Source organism: Carcharhinus amblyrhynchos, chromosome 6 (assembly GCF_965287045.1).
Source record: "Carcharhinus amblyrhynchos chromosome 6, sCarAmb.v2.hapA, whole genome shotgun sequence".
NCBI classification, from domain to species: Eukaryota; Metazoa; Chordata; class Chondrichthyes; order Carcharhiniformes; family Carcharhinidae; genus Carcharhinus; species Carcharhinus amblyrhynchos.
In genome coordinates, this window is record NC_137329.1 from 48,160,252 (window position 1) to 48,184,173 (window position 23,922).

The following is a 23,922-nucleotide window of genomic DNA, read 5'->3' on the forward strand; positions in this document are numbered from 1 at the left end:
GCTTCAGGACATCCTTTCTTGCAACATATCAGGTAGACAATGTTGGCCGAGTTGCAGGAGTATTTACCGTGTACCTGGTGGATGGTGTTCTCACGTGTGATGATGGTATCCATGTCAATGATCCGGCATGTCTTGCAGAGGTTGCTGTGGCAGGGTTGTGTGGTATTGTGTAGGAGAACAGAGACCACAATACCACACAACCCTGCCACAGCAACCTCTGCAAGACATGCCAGATCATCGACATTGACACCATCATCACACATGAGAACACCTTCTTCTAGACAACCAGAAGGGTCTAGATTTGGCAGTATCATTCTTATTTTTGGAGGGATATATCTACTTTGCACGTTTGGTTTTCTACTGGTTTATCCCCTAGCAGTGTTGTCCAGTCTATCTCAGCCAAGTCCCTTCTCATTCCTGCAAAATTAGCCTTTCTTCAGTTAAAAACTTATGTATCTGTCCTACACCACTTTTTAAACCGGTATTTGTTGACTGCTCTTCCTCCAGTTAAGCACCAGGTCCTCTGCGATCCCCTCCCTGGTTATGGTGACAGAGCAGATTTTTCCAGATGCTCCTCAGTGACTCCGATGGCACTGTTCTATCCACTCTCAGTCTCGCTGTTTCTCATGCTTCTCTGTCCTCCCGGCTCCACTCTCAGTCTCCTTCTTTCATCTATCTGGATCCACTCTCAGTCTTGTTCTTTCTTGCGCTCTTTTATTCCCCCAGCTCCACTGTCCAGGGAGATATGCAGGAAGTGGGACAGCAGCCTTGACCATGGTACAGAAAGCAGAGGGAGAAAGAGTGATTGAGCCTCATGCACAACAGTATAGATTTGTGTTTCAATGATTAGTTGTTAGGACTTTCAGTTTAAAACAATACTTGAGCTCCAACATGACCTGTGCTATGGTTCTCTCCATACTGTATCACCCAAAGTGGTGATACTATATTTTGGTCAAGGTGGAAACTGGAGATAGGACTCGATTAAACTGGGAGCAAATCCAGAGACCTCATGGATCAGATATCTAACAAATTTGATGTGCTTGGTCCCTCTTCTCAGGCACTGCCTTAGGCTGGTTTCGTTCTTGACTACAGAGTGACCTTTGCGCAGGCCAGCTGCCATCAGATACCTGATCAACATTTCCACTTATTATGGCACCAGGACCGACAGCATACATCATGATTTTGTTCTAGTATCTTCTGGTATTTTTATTCCAGCCAAAAACCCAATTCAAATACAATCCAATTCATGGTCCCACGTAAGGGGCAACCAAGAACCAAACCAACAAGATGAAACATTGCACCCTATCTTGGACTCCATCAGACAAGATCTAAGCTGACAGAATACAGCATGGCACCCACTTTTGGGGTTGATTTAATGCTGCACCTTAGCCAAAACATCGAACATTACAGTGCAGTGCAGGCCCTTCAGCCCCTGATGTTGTGCCAACCTGTGAATCTAAAGCCCATCTAACCTACACTATTCCAATATCATCCATATGTTTATCCAATGACCATTTAAATGCCCTTAATGTTGGCGAGTCCACTATTGTTGCAGGCAGGGCATTCCACACCCTCACTACTCTGAGTAAAGAACTGCCTCTGACATCTGTCCTATATCTATGACCCTTCAATTTAAAGCTATGTCCCCTTGTGCTAGCTATCACCATCCGAGGAAAAAGGCTCTCATTGTCCACCCTATCTAGTCCTCTGATCATGTTGCAGGCCTCTATTAAGTCACCTCTTAACCTTCTTCTCTCTAATGAAAACAGCCTCAAGTCCCTCAGCCTTTCCTCATAAGGCCTTCTCACCATACCAGGCAACATCCTGGTAAATCTCCTCTGCACCCTTTCCAATGCTTCCACATCCTGCATATAATGCGGCGACCAGAACTGTACGCCGTACTCCAAGTGCAGCTGCACCAGTGTTTTGTACAGCTGCAACATGACCTCATGGCTCCGAAACTCAATCCCTCTACCAATAAAAGCTAACACACTGTATGCCTTCTTCACAACCCTATCAACATGGGTGCCAACTTTCAGGGATCTATGCACATGGACGCTGAGATCTCTGCTCATCCATACTACCAAGTATCTTATCATTGGCCCAATACTCTGTATTCCTGTTACTTCTTCCAAAGTGGATCACCTCACACTTTTCTGTATTAAACTCCATTTGCCACCTCTCAGCCCAGCTCTGCAGCTTATCTACGTTGCTCTGTAATCTGCAACATCCTTCCACACTGTCCACAACTCCACCGACTTTAATGTCATCTGCAAATTTACTAACCCATCCTTCTACGCCCTCATCCAGGTCATTTATAAAAATGATAAAACAGCACTGGCCCTAAAACAGATCCTTGCAATGTACCACTAGTAACAGAACTCCAGGATGAACATTTCCCATCAACTACCATCCTCTGTCTTCATACAGCTAGCCAACTTCTGATCCAAATCGCTAGATCACCCTCAATCCCATGCCTCTGCATTTTCTGCAATAGCTTACCATGGGGAACCTTGTCAAATGCTTTACTGAAATCCATATACACCACATCAACTGCTTTATCTTCATCCACCTCTTTGGTCATCTTCTCAAAGAACTCAGTAAGGTTTGTAAGGCATGTCCTACTCTTCAAAAAACTGTGCTGACTATCCCTAATCAAATTATTCCTTTCTAGATGATTATACATCCTATCTCTTATAATCCTTTCCAAACCTTTGCCCATAACAGAAGGCTCACTGGTCTATAATTACCTGCCTGTCTATTATGCCTGCCTGGCACTCTTCTCAGAGTCTGTATTAAAGGGAGTTACTGGCTGTGGAACTGCATGTGAAAATCAGAAGCACTTATGGAACATAGTGCAACTGCTGTAGATCAGAAAAAAAGCATACCATAGGCAATTAAAGTTTTGCCTAGACACAAGCTATTGTTTGAAATCAAACACTGCTTTGCTCCACACTTTCAAAGAAGCTGAATACTGGAAATGTGAAATAAAAGTAGAAAATGCTGCAAATCTCAGCAAATCACTGTTTTTGTGGATACAGAAACAATAGTTAACATTTCAGATTGATGACTTTTCATCAGAACTGCGTAAAGTGTTATAGTTTTAGACAAGTGAAACGAGGAAGGATGGGAAAAAGAACAAAGGGAAAGTTTGTGATAAGGTGGAAGATTGAAGATTAAGTGACAAAAAAAGCATTGTTGGTGCAAAGCCAAGACGAGTGATAATGAAACATGTAAAGGAACAAAAGATGTGTCTAGAGTAGATGTGACCGGCTAAATTAAGAACAGTTGCCATCTGAAGGCGAGAGAAAAATTAGAATAAGCAAAACTCAATTAAAGATTTCTCAAAGTGATCACGCAGTCTTCATTTGCTATTACCAAAGTTGGGCAAACTGCATTGTGAGCAGCAAGTATAAAAACTAGAAAACAGGAGGTCATTCAGCCTTTCAAGCCTGCTCCCCCATTCATTATGATCATGGCTGATCATGAAATTCAATATCCTGATCCCCCCAATATCCCTTGATCCCTTTAGCCCCAACAGCTATATCTAATTTCCTCGAGATTACATGTTTTGGCCTCAACTACTTCCTGTGGTAGTGAATTCCACACATTCACCACTCTGTGTGAAGAAATTTCTCCTCACCTCTGTTCCAAGAGGTTTAGCCCTTTTCTTTAAACTATGACTTCTGGTTCTGGACTCCCCCACCATTGGGAACATCCCTTCTGCATCTACCCTGTCTGACCCTGTTAGAATTTCTAACCCTTAGGAGTGCTTGGAGACCTGGAGAGAGAGGTGAAAGGGCAGGTGTTGTATCTCCTGTACCTGCATGAAAAGGTGCTGTGGGAAAGGAAGGGGATTTTTGGGGAAAATGAAGACTGAATCAGGATATCATAGAGGGAAATCCCTTTGGAATGCTGAAATTGGAGTTACAGAAGACCCAATTTAATAATTCAAGTATGTTGCCCATTTTTGTGATGGTGGCATTACACAGGAGATGCAGGAAATGGTGAAGGATGATCTGTTGGTTGGTGGGGTAGAAGTTGTCATCAAAGGGAATCCTATAATAATTATAGAAGGGAGAACAGATGAAAGCAGAAGTATGGAAAATGGCACAGACCCAGGTTGAGGCCTCTGTTAGATCCATGAGCTGGAGTGTTTGGTTGAGATAATCAGAGGTGTTGGTATGGCGGGGTTCATCATCAGAACACATGCAATGAAAATGGCAAAACTGAGAGAAAAGAAGTTTTTAACCAGAGCAGGGTGAGGGAGTGTAGTCGAGGTACCTGTAGGAGTCAGTTGCCCTGTAGTAAATATTATTTGATAATCAATACCCACAAATGGAACAGATAAGTTGAAGAGGGGAAGGGAAGATTTAAAGGTTGAACATGTCAAGGAGGAAGAAAAGTGGAAATCGGAAGCAAGAAACAGCACCATGCCAAAGCACAGGGGGAAAAAAATGAGGGAATTGGATTTGGAATGTTCAACATATCCCAGAAAAGCAACATCTTTTATTTAGAGCAAATGAATGGAGCTGAAGATTAATTTATCTGATGCAAAAACAACAGCCAAGCAGAAGAGGATGTGGTTGAAGACCAGTTAGTCTTTCGTTTAAAAAAGCATTCAAGGCCCTGAACACTCCTTGTAAATTGCTGTTTTACATACATGTATTATTTCAATTTAACATACTGTTTTCACTGATCAGAAATGTGATCTGCTCGACATCAGGGAGACCAAATGCAGATTGGTGATCACTTTGTGGAACACCTTTGGTCAAGATTCTATTTTTCCACCTTGCTGCCATACTGACCTCTCTGTCCTTAGCCTCCTGCAATATTCAATTTAAGCTTGAGGAGTAGCATCTCATCTTCTGATTAGGCACTTCATTGCCATCCAGACTCAGAGTTCAGCAGTTTCAAACCATAAACTCTGCCTAATTTTGCTTCCTTTTACTTTGCAGGTTTTGGTTTCACACTTGTTTTTGCTTTCAGATGACAACTACATAATTCTGTGATTCACATCTCTTCTAAACAAATCTTTTATTTATTTGTCCCGGTATCATCCTTCTTGGACCACCAACAATGTTCTTCCATTTAATCTCTCCTATCCTTCATCCTAAACAAATCTTCTTTGTTTATCCCACCTGCCCTTATATCACTACTAAAACCTATCACATTTTTACTTTTTCCCCGGTTCTGATGCAAGGTCATTGAGCTGAAACACCAACAACTGTGCATGTCCTCCAAAAATGCTTCCTGACATGCTGAATATTTACAGAACTTTCTGCTTTATTTGCACAGCTACTAAAATCGTTTAATAGTTCCTTTTTGGAGAATTTCTTGTTATGATTTTCATTTAATTTTCATTTTGTAACTTTCACTATTGATGCTATTTATGCTCTTGACAAGTAGTGTATTCATTTCAGGGAAGATGGATTGGGGAACTCAGAGGGGCGTACAAAGAGAGGCAATTTGTAACATACAAAAAAATTGGGATACAGGGCAAGGGAATGGAAGTGGGAGTGGTATAGAGAGAGAGAGAGAGAGAGAGAGACTGGGGCTAAATGGCTCTTGAATTGGGATGGGTGTGTTCGGCAGACAGGGAGACTGGAGGACGGAGGTAAATATTTTCTATAAAGTTGATTGTAGCATAAGCAACACAGTGAGTGGATCATTGCTTTATGAAAGGTGCAGACAGTAAAGAGGTGAATGAAACCTGGGGACTGATTAGACAACATGTAGCACACTGTAGTGATAGGGAAAGTGTCTGTGGGTTATACACTTAATACGAGTTACAGGTAGACTATCAGACTAGTGCAGTCAGCAGCTAATTCTAGCAGCAAGTTATATTACTGTTGATAATGGGAAATTTGAATTTTACCATTATTACTATGTTATTGATGCACTATGAGTTACTATTAGGAGAAAAATTCCTTCCATCTCTGGTTCACTCCTGCAAAAGCTACTCCCATCTTCCGTTTCCCTTCTCCCCAGCTCTTGGCTTTCTCTCTTCACCTGCGTGCCAGTACTTGCTGATTCACCAGATTTGCATTTACAGATATCACATGGTCGGGCCATCTTGCAATAACCATCCTAGAATGTCTCCAACAGAGTTGAGAGCCCAATCACAATAACATAATTGAATGTATCCATTAAAATGCTTTTCATAAGTTGCAAGCTTTGCTTAGATCATTTTGACCAGAGTTGTTACTGTAATCTGGAGGTGGATGTGTGCAGTCTGAGCAAGTGTAATGTACAAAATTTTCCAGCATGGATTGGTAGACCAGTTAATTATCTAGCTTTTTTTTTCACACATTTTGAGTTCAGTTTTCATACTTGAATACGTAGTAAACAGTCTCTAATTATCTGATTTATATGTTTTGTTCATAGCAATTAAGGTTCGCAGTGCTTTTGCAATGCAATGTAGCATGATGGGGTTAAGAGTGAAATTTATCATAATTTCCTGTTAGCTTCCTTCTCTCCATCCACCTTCTCCCAAAAATGGGCAACATACTTGAATTATTAAATTGAGTCTTCTGTAACTCCAATTTCAACTGTTAAGCATTATTAAATAGCATCTCATGTAATCTTGTCTCATTCTTTTAGTCCAGAAGTTTCTAAATCACATTGCTTATTTATAATTCAGGACAGAGCACTTAAAATTTAACAAAAAGTCTTTATTAAAGATTATGTTTCCCTTCACTAGTTCAGGATCTCACTGCATTTTTTCTTTTCCACTGACCTTTAATTACATCTAAGATACTAAATGTCTTTTCCCCAGCCATCCTTCAGTTTAATGTAATTAACAGCAAAGTGTTAAACACAGGCATCCAGCCAAAGTAGACATAAAATTCAGCTGGATAATGATTTTGAAATAATCAATTTTAAAACATCAGGGATCAAACTAATTAGGCATTAGTCATCTTCATTGTCTTTACCAGGTTTCACTCGAATGTTCATTCGGTTCCTCTTTCTTCCACTGTGAAATACCACTGATTCATGTACCATCTCCCCTGTAGTCCCACTTTTCCCATCTTTCACTGACTCCTCTGTATCTTTTTCATGCCCCCATATTCTCACATCTTCCACTTCCTTAATTTCACCATAATCTAGGTGTGCCAAATCCACTTGACCAGTATCCTCTGGATTCAGTGATTGTCTCTTTGCCAGCTTCCTGACCACACCATGACCTTCCAGTTCTGTCCTGTCTACACCATCCAACCTGCTGCTTGTTGGTTTCAATGGCTTGGAAAACAGAATTTTACCAGAAACATTGTCGAACTCCTGAGCAAAAGAGGAAGTAACACTTTCATCCAGGTCCATTGTAGATTTTTTTCTTTGTTTCTTCAAGCTGTCCATGAACTCAAATGCCACTGCTGTATTCTTCTTACTGCTGGTTTCAGGAACATCTTCCAGGCTATACTTGGTCCAGCGTTCTGGGTGGAGAAGGTAGTCTGGGACAGACTGTGCTTTTTTATATGGGATACTGCTCTGCTTTCCTCTGGGAGCCTCCCCAGCAATCTGTCTCTTTGAAGGACTGCTCTGCTTTCCTGAAGGAGACTCCCCTGTCACCTTTCTCTGAGGATTTGGTGGAAGCTTAAATTCTCCATCAATTGTGTTGTTGTCCCTGGGCTGTGATGCATCAAATTTTACTATGTTCTCCAAACCACTGAATATATTCTGACTACGAAAAGAGAAGCCAGAACTAGTTCCCCGTAGCTGAAACAGTTGTGATGGAGGGCTACTTCCAACTGTAGATAAAGAATGATTTGACATGTAGTCACACTGTGGTTCAACCCCATCAGTAAGTGAATCATCTGGGGACCAGGAGTCTGGATCAGATTCACTAAGAGGTGACAAAGAATTGAATGACTGCAGATTGGTCTCTGAGTCAGTATCACTGGGTAACCTGGTTTCATGATCAGGATCCTTTAGAACCAAGACATCTGTGGAAACCATATTAGTTTCTCTGTCAGCCATTTTATTGCAATAGTGGAGTGTTGCCTTCAGATGGCACTGCAGCAAACAGTTGCTTCCAGATGTCCAGGGAGCTCACAGCCTGGTTAAAAATCAGCAAAGTGAACAATAAAAAGCTTAGTAACCAAAAGGACTTTAAACACACATAAGCTTTGACAAAGAAATGCATTTTGTGCACTAAAATTATTATAATAAGTGCAACATATAAAAATTAAATTCCATCGAGCTTTAAACAGAAACAGTAATTCATAAATATTAGGAACTTACTGTTTTGTCATGCGGTAAAAGCTAGCATAGTAGAGACATCAATTCATTTATCAGTATTAAAAACCAAACTGGTAACTGATTATTAAAGTTACTCATCCAGAATAACTTGTAAATTTTGCTTTCTTCTGTGGTCTTCTGTGACATGTTCCAAATCTGCTTAATGGTGAATGGTTTAACACCAAGTGGATTAATTGAATGTGGGTGATTCTGTGCAGCCTAAGTGACTAAGTAACTGCCAATTCAGTAGGCATTTGGATCAGTTCAGCAGGGCACATTAACTATGTTTTAAAAATATCCATCATAAGCCCAGACTCCCAGTCAACTCAACTAGGGGAATTTCACAGTAACTTTATTGCAGCATTAATGTAAGCTTTACTTGTGTCTAATAATAAATATACCTTATACTTTTTTCTGCCCTGCTTCCTGTAAAGGCACTATACCATTCTAGCGTTTCTCCATTTTGGATGGTGTTAGCTTCCGAACCACCATCTTCCTTTTCCTCGTGCAAAGATTCCCACCACCCTCCTGAGCTGATGGGCTCTCAGCTATTTCCATTTCATTTTCCCACACTTCTGGTTACACACTACTCCCCACCTACCCAATTATAAAATAATTCCCCCTCTCCTCATCTTCCATCCTACTAACTCCAATGTTCCACAGATAAATCTTCTACCATTTCTCCACTACCCAGCAAACATGACTTTCCTTCCCTCCCAGAAGCATTCTGAAGAGACTGTTCCCACTGCCACAGCAATCTCCCATTCAAATGCAGGAGAGGCAATATCCATCCTTTTACCTTCTTCCTCCTTACCGACCAAGGATCCAAACAATTCCTTCCTTTACTTGTATTTCTTCAAATGTTAGTATATTGTATTTTCTACTAACAATGCACTCTCTTCTACACTGGGGAGACCAAATAGAGATTGGATGACTGTTTTTTTTAAACAGCCCCATCCACTTTGCAAGTGTAAGTGCAGCATTCTGATCACCTGTCATTTTAGATCACTGGTTCATACCCACTCTAATAACTAAAATTATTCAGTGAAGCTCAAAATCAGTTTACTCAATGGAGTTTAGAAGGATGAGGGGGGATATCATTGAAACTTACAGAATACTGAAAGGCCTGGATAGAGTGGACATTGGGAAGATGTTTCCATTAGTTGGAGAGACTAGAGCCCAAGTGCTCAACCTTAAAGTGAAGGTACGACTCTTTTAAACCAAGATGAGGATGAACTTCTTCAGCCAGCGGAATTCATTGTTACAGAAGGCTATGGAGGCCTTGTCATTGAGTGTCCTTAAGGCAGAAATAGATAGGTTCCTGATTGATAAGGGGATCAAAGGTTACAGAAAAAAGGCAGGACAATGGGGTAGAGAAACACATCAGCCATGACTGAATGGTGGAGCAAATTCAATGGACCGAATGGCCCAACTCTGTTCCTATATATTATGGTCTTATGGTTTATCTTTCCTTCGATTCCCAGCACATAGTTTCGAACAGTTAGTTGCAGCTCCCCTTCTGGCCAGTGCAGTGTTGTTCCTGAAATGAATGGAGAGCTGCTGCCCAACCCGACTGGTCGTCTTCTCTCAAAGTGAGACTTATTTCTGGTGATAGGCAGAAGCTCCGTCTTCTACAAGTCAATGCTTGTTAAAGTGTAAAATAGCATCGGACCCGACTTGATCCCTGCTGAGCCCCCACCATCCTGAAAATTCAGGGCCCGGAACAAGAAATGTTTCTTCAGCATAGCCATGGCTTGTTCAATACCACACCTGGTTGTCATATGGCTTGCATTGCATTGCTTCAGGCCTCGGGTGGCATACACTGCTAGCCGAGGCTACAGGTATAGTGCCAGAAGACAGGAAGATAGCAAATGTTGTCCCCTTGTTCAAGAAGGGGAGTTGAGACCATCCTGGGAATTATAGGCTGGTGAGTCTTACTTCTGTTGTGGGCAAAGTTTTGGAAAGAATTATAAGGGATAGGATTTATAATCACCTAGAGAGAAATAAATTGAGTAGGGATAGTCAACACGGTTTTGTGAAGGGTAGGTCGTGCCTCACAAACCTTCGAGTTTTTTGAAAAGGTGACCAAAGAGGTGGATAAAGGGTAATGCAGTTGACATGGTGTATGTGGATTTTAGCAAAGCGTTTGATAAGGTTCCCCATGGTAGGCTACTGCAGAAAATGCAAATGCATGGGATTGAGGGTGATTTAGCAGTTTGGATCAGGAATTGGCTAGCTGATAGAAGACAGAGGGTGATGGTTGATGGTTGATGGGAAATATTCAACCTGGAGTTCAGTTACAAGTGGAGTACCTCAGGGATCTGTTTTGGGGCCACTGCTGTTTGTCATTTTTATAAATGACCTAGATGAGGGTGTAGAAGGATGGGTTAGTAAATTTGCTGACGAAACCAAAGTCGGAGGAGTTGCAGACAGTGAGGATGGATGTTACAGTTTGCAGCAGGACATAGGTAAGCTGCAGAGCTGGGCTGAGAGGTGGCAAATGTAGTTTAATGTGGAAAAGTGTGAGGTGATTCACTTTGGTAAGAGTAACAGGAGTGCAGAATATAGGGCTAATGGAAGGACTCTTAGTAGTGTCGACGAGCAGAGAGATCTCGGTGTACATGTGCACAGATCCCTGAAAGTTGGCACCCAGGTTGATAAGGTTGTTAAGAAGGCGTACAGTGTGTTAGCTTTTATTGGTAGAGGAATTGAATTTCAGAGCCGTGAGGTCATGTTGCAACTGTACAAAACTCTGGTGCGGCCGCACTTGGAGTATTGCGTACAGTTCTGGTCGCTGCATTATAAGAAAGATGTGGAGGCATTGGAAAGGGTGCAGAGGAGGTTTACCAGGATGTTGCCTGGTATGGTGGGAAGATCTTATGAGGAAAGGTTGAGGGACTTGAGGTTATTTTCGTTAGAGAGAAGGTTAAGAGGTGACCTAATTGAGGCATACAAGATGATCAGAGGGTTAGATAGGGTGGGCAGTGAGAGCCTTTTTCCTCAGATGGTGATGGCCAACATGAGGGGACATAGCTTTAAATTGAGGGGTGGTAATTATAGGACGGATGTCAGAGGTAGGTTCTTTATTCAGAGGGAGCGTGGAATGTCCTGCCTGCAGCAGTTGTGGACTCACCAACTTTAAGGGCGTTCAAATGGTCAGTGGATAGGCAAATGGCTAACATTGGATTAGTTTAGGTTAGAGGGTCATTAGATTGGTTCCACTGGTTGGCACAACATCGAGGGCCGAAGGGCCTGTACTGCGCTGTAATGTTCTAAACAGCACTGCCCTCATCTTTTGATTTGGCACTTTATAGTCTTCCAGATACAACAGTGAGTTCAACAATTTCACATCATAACATTTGTTCCCTTTTCTTTTGGTGACATCTGTTATTCAATAAGGTAAAATCTGATCTGGCTGTGACCACTTTCCTGACTGTCCCCCATAATCGTTAACTCCTTTTGTCAATCAAAAATCTGCCTAATTCAGCCTTGAATGTATTCAATAGCCCAATTGCCTCTGCTCTTTGTGGCAGAATTCCAAAGACTAAAGACCCTCTGAGAACAAATTCCTCATCTCCATCTTAAATGGGAGATCCCTTTGAGTCACAGGTTTATAGCATGAAAACAGCCCTTCAGCCCAACTTGTCCATACCCCCCCTGCTTTTTTTTTAAACCCCTAAGCTAGTTCCAATTGTCCACGTTTGGTCCGTATCCCTCTATACCCAGCTTACCCATGTAACTGTCTAAACGCTTTTTAAAAGACAAAATTGTATCTGCCTCTACTACCATCTCTGGAAGCTTGTTCCAAATATTCACCACCCACTGTGAAAAAAATTGCCCCTCTGGACACTTGTATCTCTCCCCTCTCACCTTAAACCTATGCTCTCTAATTTTAGACTCCCCTACTTCAGGGAAAAGATACTGACTTTCTAGCTGATCTGTGCCTCATTATTTTAAAGACCTCTACAAGGTCACCCTACAGCCTTCTACACTCGAGAGAAAAAAATCCCAGTCTCTCCTTATAACTCAAACCATCAAGTCCCGGTAGCATTCTAGTAAATCTTTTCTGCACTCTTTTCTTGTTTAATAATGTCCTTTCTACAACAGGGTGACCAGAACCGTATACAGTATTCCAAGTGTGGCCTTACCAATGTTTTGTACAACTTCAATAAGACGTCCCAACTCCTGTATTCAATGTTCTGATCAATGAAACCAAGCATGTTGAATGCCTACTTAACCACTCCGTCCACCTGTGACTCCACTTTCAAGGAGCTATGAATCTGTACCCCTAGATCTCTCCGTTCTACAACTCTCCCCAACGCCCTACCATTAACTGAGTAAGTCCTGCTCTGGTTCAATTGACCAAATGCATCACCTCGCATTTATCTAAATTAAACTCCATCTGCCATTCGTCAGCCCAATTGATTGCAGTGGGATCTTGATCAAAGAACAAAGAACAGCACAGCGCAGGAAACAGGCCCTTCGGCCCTACAAGCCCACACCACCCATTTTAACACTCAGTGAGTGCCTTATTCAAGTCCTTCTTCTACCTACGACTTTTGCCCACATCTAGTGGACTCCACAATATAGGGGTGCAAATTTAGGGAATTCTTTGTGCGCCAGACTAAGGGAGATCCAATTTAGGGACAATTTATTGACACTAATCAGTCTAAAAAGCACATTTTTGGAGTGTGGGAGGAAACCGGAGCGCCCAGAGAAAACCCATGCAAGCACGGGGAGAACGTGCAAACTCCCACAGACATTGACCCAAGCTGGAGATCCGACCCAGGTCCCTGTAACTGTACAGCACACAGTGATAGTCACTGAGCTGTCGTGTTGCCCGTCAATTGGTCCAGTTTAAGCGTACACTAATGGACATGAAGCATTAAGCAACTCTCAAAGCAACATCCAAGAGCAGCCCTCGCATGACCCACTGTTCGTATGCCCCTTGTTGGCCAACAAGGTGGACCGAATCATCTGTGGATGTAAAAAAGGAGACACCAATAAACATATAACAGACTATACAGACATTAATGGAAGATCCCCAATAGCTCCAACTTAAGTGACAGGTGAGCCTTAAAATTTATTGGACGGCTGAAAGGAATCTATTAGTTCCCAGGAACGTCCTCAGGCTCTTGATCTTCAACTAGAACATCCTTTTGTATCCCTCCATCTAGGTAAGTCTTAAACAACTCTAGCGTGTCTGCCTCCACCACCCTACTTGGCAGTGCATTCCAGGCCCCCACAACCCTCTGTGTGAAAAACATCCCTCTAACATCTGAGTTATACCTTGCCCCTCTCACCTTGAGCCCGTGACCCCTCGTGATTTTTGCATCCAACCCTGGGAAACAGCTTCCCACTGTTCACTCTATCTATACCCTTCATAATCTTATACACCTCTATTAGGTCTCCTCTCATTCTCCGTCTTTCCAGGGAGAACAACCCCAGTTTACCCAATCTCTCCTCATAGCTAAGACCTTCCATACCAAGCAACATCCTGGTAAACCTCCTCTGCACTCTTTCCAAAGCCTCCACGTCCTTGTGGTACTGCAGCAACCAGAACTGGATGCAGTACTCCAGTGGCCTAACCAACATTCTATACAGCTGCAACATCAGACTTCAGCTTTTATACTCTAAAACCGATCCTATAAAGGCAAGCATGCCACATGCCTTCTTCGCCACCTTCTCCACCAGTGCTGCCACCTTCAAGGATTTGTAGACTTGCACACCTAGGTCCCTCTGTGTTTCTATACTCTTGATGGTCCTACCATTTATTGTGTAACTCCCCCCTACATTATTTCTTCCAAAATGCATCACCTCGCATTTATCTGGATTAAATTCCATCTGCCATTTCACCGCCCAAATTACCAGCCTATCTATATCATGCTGTATTGTCCGACACTGTTCTTCACTATCAGCAAGTCCAGCCATCTTTGTGTCATCCGCAAACTTGCTGATCACACCAGTTACTCCCTCTTCCAAATCATTTATGTATATCACAAATAGCAGAGGTCCCAGTACACAGCCCTGCGGAACACCACTAGTCACAGACCTCCAGCCAGAAAAAGACCCTTCCACTGCTACCCTCTGTCTCCTGTTGCCAAGCCAGTTCTCAACCCATCTAGCCACCTGTCCTTGTATCCCATGAGCCTTAACCTTTTTCATCAACCTGCCATGAGGGACTTTGTCAAATGCCTTACTGAAATCCTAGATAACTTATTCACTGTCCACTATGCCACCAATCTTGGTGTCATCTATAAACTTACTAACCATGCCTACCAAATTCTCATCCAAATCATTAATATAAATGACAAATAACAGTGAACCCAGCACCATTTGCTGAGGCACACCGCTGGTCAAAGGCCTCCAGTTTGAAAAACAACCCTTTGTCTTTTGGCATCAAGCCAATTTTGCATCCATTGGATCATGTGAGACTTAACCTTATGCAATAACCTACCATGTGGTACCCCATCAAAGGCCTTGCTAAAGTCCACGTAGACAACATCAACTGCACTGCCCTCATCTACCTTCTTGGTTATGCCTTCAAAAAAACTCAATCAAATTTGTAAGACATGATTTTCTACTCACAAAGCCATGCTGACTGTCCCTAATCAGTCCTTGCATCCCTTACTTCTGAACTGTGTCCCCAGTTCTAAATTCTTTCACATGAGAAAACATCCTCTCAACATTGACCTGCTAAGCTCCCTCAGAAACTGATCTGGTTCACTAAGATCACCTAATTTTTCTAAACTCCAGCAGATGCAACCTGCTTAAGCTTTCCTCATAAGACAACTCTTTCATCCAAGAGATCAGCCAAGTGGATCTTTCCCAAACTGCTTCCAACGTACATCTATCATTCATTAAGTAAGGAGACCAAAACTGTACATAGTATTCCAGGTGTTGTTTCATCAATGCCCTGTAGAGTTACAGCATGACTTCCCTATTTTAATGCTCTATTCCCTTTGCAATAAGATATCACTATAGTGCAGCATCTCTTTATTTCAACAATAATCTGCTTTTCTATTCTTTCTGCCAAAGTGGACATTTCCCCACATGATACTTTATCAACTAAGTTTTTGCCCACTCACTTAACCTATCTATATTCCTTTGCAGACTCTGTGTCATCCTCATAACTTATTTTCTTACCGATCAATGAGCAGATTAGGTTGATTAGCCATGCTAAATTGACCCTTGTGTCAGGGAGATTAACAGGGTATATTTGTGGGGTTATAGGAATAGGGCCTAGGTGGGAATGTGGTCAGTGCAGACTCAATGGACTGAATGGCCTCCTTCTGCACTGTAGGGATTCAATGTATCATCAGGAAATTTGGCTACAATATAATCTCTTCATCCAAATCATGAACATAGATCGTAAATCGTGAAGGCCCCACCAATGATCCCGACAGTATCGCATTAATTACAGCTCACCAACCTAAAAATGGCCCATTTTAACCCTGCTGTCTGCTTTCTATTAGTTAGGCAATTTGTCATCTTTTGCTGGTTTCAAAAATGTTCCCAATTTTCTGGCATACCACTAATCTTTGCAGCATTGCACATATTTTCTTTCAATTTTATAACCATCCTTAGCTTCTTTAGTTAGCCACAGATGGTGCATCTTCATAGAACATTACAGCACAGAAACAAGCCTTTTGGCCCTTCTTGGCTGTGCTGAACTACTTATTCTGCCTAGTCCCACTGACCTGCACCTGGACCATATCCCTCCACACCTCTCTCATCCACGTACTTATCCAAGCTTTTCTTAAATGTTAAAAGTGAACCCGCATTCACCACTCTGTGTGAAGAACCTCCCCCAATATTCCCTTTAAACTTTTCACCCTTAACCCATGCCCTCTAGTTTTCTTCTCCCCTAGCCTCAGTGGAAAAAGCCTGCTTGCATTCACTCTGTCTATACCCATCATAATTTTATACACCTCTATCAAATCTCCCCTCATTCTTCTGCGCTCCAGGGAATAAAGCCCTAACCTATTCAATCTTTCTCTGTAACAGTTTCTCAAGTCCCAGCAACATTCTTGTAAACCTTCTTTGCACTCTTTCAACCTTATTAATATCCTTCCTGTAATTAGGTGACCAAAACTGCACACAATACTCTAAATTCAGTCTCACCAATGTCTTATACAACTTCACCATAACATTCCAACTCTTACACTCAATACTTTGATTTATAAAGGCCAATGTTCCAAAACATTCTTTATGACCCTATCTCCCTTCTTCTTTAATCGTGTTTTCTCACGCTGTGGTGTCTTTCTTCCTCAATTGAATATATTTTTGTTGAATTACAAAAGATCTGGTTAAGTGTCTGCAACTGTTGGTCTGCCATTTTAATTTTTAACCTACTTTCCCAGCCCATTTTAGCCAATTCTAGCATTACACATTACCAGGCCTAAAACAGCCTGTCCCCTATTTGGTTTCAGTATGCTTTGTTCTAAGGTGCTATCCCAAAAACATTCCCTGAAATTCTTTTCTTTGCTATTTCTTATCTCCACCCAAATGGATTCACATTTTGATCCTCCAAATCACAATCCTTTCTCACTACTACACTGATCTCATCCTTGATTAACGGACCTCCCCCACCTACCCGGCTAGAGTTCAAAACATCTGCTCTGGAATAGAGAGGAAATTGCAATGGGACAGGGAGGATCCACTTGTTCTGGTTCATGTCAGTGCCAGTGACACTGGCTGGACTAGAAAAGAGGTTCCACCAAGTATGAGCAACTAAGGGCCAAACTGAAAAGCAGAACATCAAGGGTATTAATCTCTAGATTATTAACAGAATCACAAGCAAACTGATGTAGGGTAAATAAGACAAGAGAGAGATAAACGCATGACTCAAAAATTGGTGTGGGAGAATTGGGTTTTGATTCATTCAGCAATGGCACCAGCACTGGGGAAGTGGTAATCATACCATTGGGGCGGTCTTCACCTAAACCATAATGGGACCAATGATCTGCTGAATTGTATAACTGGGGTAGTAGAGTAGGCTTTATATTAAATAGTGGGGGAAAAGGATCGCATGAGAGAAAATATAGTAAAGGGAAACAACAAGTAGTAGAGCAGGGCAGCAATTTGGGTAATGATTACCAAAGACTGACAGGAAGGAACACAACATACAATCTTAAGACTGCACCATCAGTTAAGGTTGAGAATGGCAAAAATCATTTTAAAAAATTGAAAACACTATTTGAATGCACACAGCATTTGCAACAAAAGGGATAAACTGATAGCGGTAAATATGTAGGACTTGAGAGGCATGACAGAGGCATGGTCGAAAGGTGACCCGAACTGGGATCTAAATGTTGAAGGGTATTTGACATACTAGAATGACAAGGCGCAAGGCAAAGAGGTTGGGGCAGCTCTGTTGATCAAGGATGGCATTAGTTCAGTACTGAGAGACAAGCTTAACTTGAAAGGTCAGGGTTTAGAATCAGTTTGAAGAGACAAGAAATATTAAACGTCACTTGTAGGCAGTTCATTGGCCTCTTAACAGTAATTACATTGTAGGATGGAGCATATAAAAAGTAATAAACATTGCACGTAAGAAAGGTACCACAATAATCATGGTGGACTTTAATCTATACATCAATTGGGATAATAAGATTGGCAAAGAATAAGCTGGAAATGAATTTATAGTGTGTTTGGGACAATTTCTTAGAGCAGTACCTTCTAGAACCAACCAGGAAACAGGCTATCAAAGTCCTTGTAATGTGCAATGATGTAGCATTGATCAATAACCTCATGGTAAAGGAACATCTAAGCGACAGTGATCACAACATGACAGAATTTCATGTTCAGTTTCAAAGTGAGAAGTGTGGGTCCATAACTAGTGTTTTAAACCTAAATAAAGGTAACTATTACAGAATGAAAGTAGAGCTGGCTAAGATAAACTGGAAACTAGGTTAAAAAGTAGAACAATAGAGCTGCAGTGGCAAACTTTTAAGGAGATATTTAATAACTCTCAGTAACGATTTATCCCAGTGACAAAGGAAGGCTTTTTCAGAAGGATGTATTATCCATTCTACATAACGAAGTCAAAAATAGTATTAAATTGAAAGGAATACTGTACAAACCTAATTGGTTAGACTTAAAGAACCAGCAAAGAATAACTATAAATCAAGAAGCAAAATAAGTGTGAAAATTAGCCATTAATATAAAAATGGATATTAGGAGTTGCTACAAGATTGTGAATAGGAAAACTTTAACTAAAACTAGTGATCATCCTCTAGACAGAGTGTCTAGGGAATTCGTAATAGTTAGGAAAACAAATGGTAATTTTAAGGGATTAATATTTATATTGCTAAACATTTGAAATAATGTAAATTTTAAGTGGGTTTAATTTAATGTTTCTATGCTTGGAAGATTAGAACCAAAAGTTTGATATGTATATGTGAGGAGTGTTTTCAATTCCAAAGAATCAGATACAGTGCACATAACCAGGAAATTGAGACAATAAGAATGTCTGAAGACTGAAGTTAAGAGAACAGAACCAAGGGATAATTCAAGGGAAAAAATAAATAAAACTGTTCTGAGCTAAGGTGGATGTCAAGTCATTGCATTGTAATCCAATCTTTTCATGTTTAATATTTTTTCTTGTTGTTAGAACTAATTAGCAGTCCTTTGACTCTGTTCCTCCACTTTTTATATAAAAAAAGTAAAAGTTACAATCTTTTGAGCCAGGGTTCCATTCTTGAATCTTCTCATCCAGTTATAGTATAAACTGGGATCGTAATATTATGGAAAACAAGAAAGGTATTGCAACAGGTGTTTTGTGTCTGTCTTCATGATAGGAGACTTAGAAAACTTCCCAAAGATGATTGAATAAAGAGGCGAAAGGAAGGGATGAATTTAAAACAATCACCAGGAAAAGATATTAGACCTAAAGGCACCAGAAGTGAGGCATCGTAAGATCTCAAAAGTGACGACACAGATAGATGTATTGGTTATAATCTTCCAGAACTGAAGAAAGTTTGGAGATGTCCCAGTGGATGGTAAAATAACAAATGTAACATTTTTATTCAAAAAAGGGAGGCAGAAAGCAGGAAGCTATAGGCCAGTTAGCCTAACATCTATCACAGGAGAGTGTTAGAACTCATTCTTAAGGAGAAGCAGGACACTTAGAAAACCACAATGTGATCAAACAGAGCCAATATGGCTTTGTAAAAGGTAAATTGTGTTTACCTAATCTACTAAACTTTTCTGATGATGTAACGTTCAAGTTGGATAATGGGGAACCAGTAAACGTGGGACACTTGGATTTCTAAAAGGCATTTGATAAGGTGCCGCATTAAAGATTACTGTACAGTATATGAGCACTTGGTGTAGAGGGTAATATATTAGCATGGACAAGGATTTTGGTTAGCTAACAGGAAAAAGGGATAAATAGGAGGTCCTTAATTATTTACAATCTAGATTCTACTTCATAATTTAGTTCCTAGGTGCCCATACTTACTCAGCAGAACCTCTTTCTTAGTCCTATCTATGTCACGGCTACCCATGTGGACCTTTCCCCTCCCACTCTTAAGTTCCTCTCCAGTTCTTAATTTTAGTACTGGGCAACCAATACTCTGAGACTTGTGCTCATGGCTATGGAGAGTCTGTTCCATTAACTGACTGATGAGAGTGATGTGATGTGCATGGACTTCCACAAGGCTCTGATAAAGTGTCACGTCAGCAAAATTGAAGCCCATGAAATAAAAAGGATAGTGCCATAATAGATGTGAAGTTTGTTGAGCAACGAGCAAGAAAGCATAAGGTTTTTCAGATTGGAGAAAGGCACATAGTGGGGTTCCCGCAAGGGTCAGTAATACGATCACTGCTTTTCTTGATATATGTTAATGACTTTGACTTGGGTATGCAGGGCACAATTTAAAAATTGCAGAGGAAGTGAAATTTGCAAATATTGTGAACTGCGAGGATAGTGATAGACTTCAAGGGAATATAGACAGATTGACGGAACAAATGGACACATGGCAGGTGATATTTAATGCAGAGAAATGTTAATTGATACATTTTGGTGGGAAGAATGGAGAGAGATAATTAGAGTACAATTCTAAAAGATGTGTAGAAGCAGTTGCAGACCTGGCAGGACAGGTTGAGAAAATGGTTAAGGCACACGGGCTTTATAACAGATGCAGTGAATACAAAAGTAAGAAACTTACAGTGAACCTTTGTAAAATACTGGTTTGGCCTTGAATATTGTGTCCAATCTTGGGCATCACACTTTAGGAAGGATGTGAAGGCATCAGAGAGGGTTAATAAAAAATTTACAAGAATATTCTGGGTTTGAGAGTCTTCAGTTATAAAGGGGATAAGAGACTTTGTTTAGGAGGATAGATTGGCAAAGATAGGACTATTCTCTTTAGGGAAGGTTGAAGGGGTACATAATAGAGCGAACATTAGAGATGTTCAAAATTGTTAAGTATGAAGACAGTAGATAGGGAAAAACCATTCCAGTTGGTGAAGAACGAAAGGACACTAGGTGATTAACAGAAAAAAAGCAATGACTAGATGAGATAAAGCTTTATAACAAAGTGAGTGGTTAAGATCTGGAATACACTGCCTGAACGTGTGGTAAATTTTTTCTCTTCTGATATTTACACAATTCTCTTGTTATCACAATTTTCTTGTTATCACAAGAGAATTGTATAAATATTATAAGAGAAAAAATTGCAGAGCTTCAAGAAAAAAGCAGTAGCTGCATAACTCTTAGAGCCAACGCAGACACAATGGGAAGAACATCTCGTTCTGTACTGCAACCATTCTATTTTACAAAGTAATATGCCGCAATTTGTACACTGAATAAATTGGTAAACTGTGATTGAGATAAAATACTTATGTCACATTTTCTACAGAGTATTTTAATTATTGCTGAATGACGATTTAATGTGTAAACGTAAATGGTTTATACCCCAAATAACAACTTCCAGATCCCTAGAATACAGGTACTTTTGACAATTAGATAAATCAAATGTCACATTGTATTTGACTGAATCATGCAGCAAGGAAAAGCAAACTTGTGTTGAATCAGATGTTTTATCAGAGTTCTGATAAAAGGGATCTATACGAAGATTTGTTATACCACTAGAACTTTTTAGAATTACTTTTTAATCCAATGTTAAATCAGTACAAAGCTATAATTTGTTTGAGAATATGGCAATTTAGCTTCAGAGACAGATAAGGCATGACCACGCTATTCCTTATAGCATCAACCACTTGGGAAACCTACTGATTAATACTTACTTTGTTCCGAGACTGGACTAATTTCCCTCTTTCTCGATCTGTCAAAGCTACCAACGTCCTGAGCTCACACACCCTGTAAAAAGAAAGATCAAGAGCCCTCATGTTAATGATTTTACTTGTTCCTTCCCTTCTATATTAGCTGCAGCTATGGCTCAGATATGAAGATTAACATGAATAAAATGTGCTTTGAACTTCTGATATTTTCCATTGCTTTTTGCCGTTCCAGCCATTAATATCCATCTGAACCATCATTTCAGGTAGATATTAGAAATTCCAGGACACTATTGCAAACAAAGCATTTGATTACCACAGAAACTGGGCATTCACATTTTCCTCAAATGAATACTATCAAAACCAGCTAACTAGTCACTCATCTTGCTGCTGTTTGTTTTCTTACATATGACAGTTCATTCATTTCAGAATAGCTCAATGCTTTGGGATTGGAATAAAATAGGGTAATTTCTTAAATGAAAACAGAAAATGCTAGAAATACAATATTTAATAGATCTGGCAGCATCTGGGGAGAGAGAAACAGAGTTAATGTTTGAGAACGATGACTTTTTCATCAGAAATGAACAGAAGGTAATTTCCTCATGTTTTACAATGTGAGATAATTGTAAATGTAATTTAAAAATTGACTTTATCCATGAGAGGGACTCCATCTTTTGATGACCACATTGAACAGTGCACCATTCTTTTAGCGTATTCAATTCTGAGAAGTATCTTGCTGACCACTTTCCCATGTGTAAACTTTACTATGTGCCAAGTGTACATGCAATATGATTGTTGTCCACTGAATACCAAAATATACTAATGGACACCATCAAATATTGAATATTTTGTTGGCTCCAATTTTAAAATTGCACAAATTTACTGACACTACTTCTAGTTTGGACAACTTATTTATTACAAAAACAAAATACTGCCATGTTTGCAACCTGTAAGATGCTACAAGTCTTCAGATTGTTTATAATAAATGCTGCAGACACAGTAACAGAGTCAATGTTTCAGGTCCAACATCTTTCATCATCCCATTAGTAAGACTATATGTTAACATACTGTTAAATGTTCATCTGATAATTTTGTATTTTGGGAAAACTGAGAAATCAGACTGGAGGTCTATCCTTTTACTCACCGAATCATTGGTCGGTCAGTACATTGTCGGTGGATTTATCCAGCAAATCATCAGGGAATTGGAGCAGACATGGGATTGATGTCTTTACCCAATGAACGAAAACAGATCAAGGATCAATGACCTTATCCATTCGACCCATGGAGCAATTCAATAGTAAAAATGGACAGCTACTGTTTAATATGTGAGCTTTGTTTTCCCAAAGTGCCTGTTTGGTAAAGTTGTTGATTCAGTACAAATTTGTACTGTAGGCTGAGAGTTAACTAGATACAGTACAGACTGTACCGAGCATAACTGTTGATTTATCCAATACAAGACACTTCAAATGAATGGAATGGTCCTTTCTATGTCGAAAGAATTCCCTATTTATACATGTGTACATTTTGGTGTTTATGCTGACCAAGCACATTCATTCTGTCTTTTTTCGCTAGGCTGCTTTTAATCCCTTCTTCTTTTGAGTACAGAAATCAAGGACGACACTTCACTGGAGCACTGACGGAGCACTGCACTGTCAGAGATGCCATCTTTTGGAGATGAGATGGGTCTCTGGGTATGTGATTTAAAAGATCTCAAAGCACTATTTCAAAGAACAGTGAAATTATTCCTGTATTCCTTAATGAAAATCAAAATAAAACGATTATTTGGTCATTATCACATTGCCGTTTGTTGGATCTTGTTGTGCTCAAATTCACTGCCACATTTCCAACAACAGTGACTGCATCTTAAAAATTGCTTAATTGGCTATAAAGCTATTTGAGCCATTTGGTGTTCTAAAAAGTGCAATATAAATGCAAGTCTTTCCCCATCTCCCTCATTTTTTCATAGCCCAGTCATATGGCCTTTGATTTATACTTTCCTCACAGAATCCCTACAATGCAGGGATTTGGCACTGACTCTCTGACAAATCATCTGACCCAGGCCTTACCCCCCCCGCCTAATTCCTCTAACCTACACATCTAGGGACACTAAGGGGAAATTAGCATGGCCAGTCCACCTGACCTGCACATCTCTGGACTGTGGGAGGAAATTGGAGCATCCAGAGGATACCCACGCAGAGACAGGGAGAATATGCAAGCTCCACAGAGACAGTAATTCAAAGCCAGAATCAAACCCAGGTTTCTGGTGCTGTGGGGCAGCAGTGCTAACCACTGTGCCTCAGTGTGTTCTGTCAATACCAAAATGCATCAATACTTCGATGACATCTTACACTGTTGTCACTGTCCCAGACACAAGTTGTGCTTGCATAAATCTATGCTACCCTGGCATTCTCCATATTGAAGTGACAATGGACCTGTCCA

At 40.5% G+C, this 23,922-nt stretch overlaps 1 protein-coding gene across 1 annotated transcript in view; it reads right to left on the minus strand.

Annotated features, from left to right (window-relative positions):
* Positions 1-213: 213 nt before the first annotated feature.
* The window catches only part of tssc4 (tumor suppressing subtransferable candidate 4), a 29,569-nt gene continuing 5,860 nt past the window's right edge, over positions 214-23,922 (minus strand). The window contains exons 2-3 of the mRNA XM_080190410.1: positions 21,493-21,565; positions 214-8,056 (exon numbers count right to left, since the gene is read on the minus strand). Coding sequence (XP_080046536.1) covers positions 6,913-7,977 — 1,065 coding nt within the window. The 5' untranslated portion in view covers positions 7,978-8,056; positions 21,493-21,565 and the 3' untranslated portion in view covers positions 214-6,912. The remainder of the gene's footprint in view (positions 8,057-21,492; positions 21,566-23,922) is intronic.